General features: G+C 50.5%; 1 protein-coding gene across 6 annotated transcripts in view; it reads left to right on the forward strand.

Annotated features, from left to right (window-relative positions):
- Positions 1-702: 702 nt before the first annotated feature.
- Positions 703-3,403, forward strand: part of LOC126407966 (calcitonin gene-related peptide) — a 4,510-nt gene continuing 1,809 nt past the window's right edge. For 3 of the 6 annotated variants that reach the window (XM_050073299.1, XM_050073300.1, XM_050073296.1), the window contains exons 1-3: positions 703-849; positions 1,706-1,797; positions 2,970-3,104. In XM_050073299.1, the coding sequence (XP_049929256.1) occupies positions 1,712-1,797; positions 2,970-3,104 (221 nt within the window). In that variant the 5' untranslated portion in view covers positions 703-849; positions 1,706-1,711. Of the gene's footprint in view, positions 850-1,425; positions 1,593-1,632; positions 1,798-2,969; positions 3,105-3,403 lie in introns of those variants that run through there. The other 3 variants (XM_050073298.1, XM_050073297.1, XM_050073301.1) reach the window with 3 other exon arrangements.

A 3,403-nucleotide genomic window follows, 5' to 3' on the forward strand; every position in this document is an offset into this window, starting at 1 on the left:
GCTTCAGAGTCTGAGAGGAGTTCATCAGACAGAGTTGATCCACATGTTTTGGTGCAGGATGTGAAGTGAGTTGATGATTTGTGTTGAATCATCTCGGCCCAGATCAGATGCAGATATCACAGGAGCTGATGGAGAGTTGGGTGGTGCACGCTGAGCTGAGCTGAGCTGAGGCACTGTGGGCGTAGTGCTGGACTTCTCCAAACAGCGTTATGAATGAAGAGCTCAGGAGTGCGTCACTGTGTAGTATTCATCCCTCCCCAGCAGATGGCCCCGCCTGCCAGGGCTGAGCTGGGAGGGTGGCGGCGGCACTGGGGGGGCGAGGAGGGGGGGCCCCTATCGATTTGGCATTTGAGATATAGCGTGCAATGTAACATTTTTGGAAGGTTCTTAAAATATTTATTGCTGGTGATGCTTCTCCACGGACACCAGTTTGCTTTGCCTCCTATTTAATTAATGACATCAATGCAAACTGGGGGGGGTGGGGGTGATTGGGTGGGGGGGGTAGCAAATGGTCCAAATGACTGAAGGATTTTGTGAATGGAGCACTTACTGACTGAGCAATGACGTCAGCGCAAAGCCATATCCCTTATTAGTGAGCCAGGGCTGAAGGGAGGCGTCCCATTGGCTCGCTGTGGCATCAGAGCGACGCCATTGGCTGCTGGCGGATAATTAAACACCTACACAGTCAATGCACAAATCCAAGTGGTGGGATATATAGGCTGCTGCGTTGGCGCTGCGTGCAACAGAATCAAGAGTTGTTCTGCAAGTTGAGAGAAAGTCAGCTGATCGAGTTTCACACAGAGATCCATACATTTATTTTATTTTTGTTGCTGGTGATTTTCACTGAAGGTAAGAGACGCATGTGTGTGTGTGTGTGTGTGTGTGTGGATCAGAGGGGGATGTGGACACTGTGTTCGGCTGTGGTGACGTGATGGTGGTGGTTAATGGGATTGGAGCGTGGCGGCCGGGGTCGGCAGTATCAGCAGCACCGTCTGCTGAGGGTCCGTCTGAGAGCTGAAGGCCAGAGACAGAGAGACAGAGACTGAAGTGAACGACAGAGAGTGACAGAGGGGAAGAAGAGATGGACGGAGGAACGGGTGTGTGTGTGTGTGTGTGTGTGTGTGCTGGCAGCTCATTACACTAATGCACTGCTCCCTCAGGGAGTTGGCAGGTTCGGAGTCCCCCCTCCCTCTCCTCCCTTTTCACCCCTCCTCTTCCAGCAAGTGCTACATGCACCGCGCTGTGTTGGACCCCCACCTACCCTCACACACACACTCACATGCAAACACACACTCCTACCTGCAGGCATGTCACAGTGAGCGTACGACATGAGAGAACTACCTGTCCTGAGCCGTGGGCTGGATGTTTTGGAGGAGCACAGTAGAGGAGTAGAGGGGGGAGGGGGGAGGGGGGGTTGTGAGTCTCAGGTTTGAGGGTGTTGAGGTAAAAGCGAGGATGTGCAGAAGGAGACCGGAGACAAACAGCGGCACGCTGAGCTGAGCTGAGCTCAACCTCTCTGAGAAGTGACAGGAAGCTCTGATTCTCTGGCTGTAACTTTGAACAGGATCAGACTCGGCTCCTGTGTTTCACACGTATGTTGATGTGTGTAGATGTGTTGTGAACTTGTTGCAGAGTGTGAGTGTGAGCAGTGATGATGGAGGAGTGTCTGATGGAGCTGATGGACGCTGTCTTTCTTGCCGTGTAGGGGACCATGGTTATGTTGAAGATCTCTGCTTTCCTCGTTGCCTACGCCCTGGTCATTTGCCAGATGTACTGCTCACAAGCCGCCCCCGCCAGGTGAGACGCTGCACTGTCTACACACCTCACACACCTCACACACTCCCAGCTGACGGGTCGTTTACCTGCTGCCTACCAGACACACGTTGGGAGAGGACGACAAACTGTTAGGATCACAAGCAACCGGTGGGAGAGGAGAGGAGAGGAGAGGAGAGGAGAGGAGAGGAGAGGAGAGGAGAGGCAAAAAATGCACCTAAAAAATCTGCAGATATTTTTCACTTCTTTAAAGCTAAATATGTTCACAGTGTTTTTCAGTGCTGCTGGAAAAATATCAAGACATGAGAGATGTTGGTGACGGGGAGAGATGGAGGGTGCAGGTTTGGGTGGAGGTGGAAGGTGGGGGGGGGGTGTTGGAGTCCTTGCACAACATTTTAGGCATCAAACATTCAATTTATTTCATCCTGGTGATTTCTGTGCATTTTTGTACATTTTTAATTTTGTCAAAATGAAACTTGTGTGCTTCTCTCATGTTTTTGCAGAGATGCAGACTCACTGACAGACAGTGTGTGACAATATTCATGCACAGAGACTTTACATTTATTTGTTCTGGTTCATCTTAATAATTTATGATGTTGAGTTTCAGCACTTTGTGTGAGCTGATTAGATTCAGGCTCCAGCTCAGACTGACAGGGTTTAAAATGTGTTCTATGAGTAAATAAGATTCAATAAATGTAATTTCCTCATCAGTATCTAAAGTTAGTTCTTCCTCTCTGTAGAGTTGATTTAAAAAGTGAAGCAGTACAGGAGCGAAGGTGTAATTCACTGAGGGCAGATAAATGACATCTATATATTTATATGAAGCCCCTCCCCTCTCTGTTCCCATGAAGCTATCGATTTAGTCATAAATCTGAGGCGGCTGAACATCAGCTCTTCTCTCAGATGGGGCACTTTCCGCAGATTGTTTCTCGGTGTTGGCCGGGGGCCCTCCAACTCAGACGTCATCCCTCTCTGAGTTGGTGACGTCCCAGTCAACCCCCCTGACCCCTCCTATCCATCCAGCCTCTCCGCCAGCACCCCACCCTCCACCCCTCCGCCCCCCCGCCCCTCCCTTTAACTGCAGGTGATCATTCCAGCGAAGGATTTAATGCTTCATCTCAACGTCTTCTTCCTCCTCTCCCCCAATCCCCCTCTGACCCCTGAACCTTCCTCACTCACCCTCCTCTTCACCACAGACCGGGTTTAGAGTCCATGTCAGACCGAGTCACGCTCACGGACTATGAGGCACGAAGGTTACTCAACGCCATCGTCAAGGAGTTTGTGCAGATGACGGCGGAGGAGCTGGAGCAGCAGGCGACTGAAGGAAACAGGTACACAGACGACAAACATGCCACTCCTCTTTATTTAACCCTTTGTTTGACAGAGTGGGTTCCTTTAAAGAACAGGAAGTCAAAGTAAACGGGGCAGCTGGACTCTGTGCAGATACTTAGAGAGCGTATCACACTCTGGTTTCACTTTAACTCCACTGAGGATGCGCCTTCTTAGCGCCCGGCTCGGGTTCAGTCAGCCGTAGAGGTATGTGCCTGTTAGCTGATCAAATGGGAGAAAAACATCAGAGAAAAGACGTTAAGACATAAACAAACCCCTCCTCTCCGTCCTGATCCCGCTC

This window comes from Epinephelus moara, chromosome 20 (genome assembly GCF_006386435.1).
Source record: "Epinephelus moara isolate mb chromosome 20, YSFRI_EMoa_1.0, whole genome shotgun sequence".
In the NCBI taxonomy this organism is placed as follows: domain Eukaryota; kingdom Metazoa; phylum Chordata; class Actinopteri; order Perciformes; family Serranidae; genus Epinephelus; species Epinephelus moara.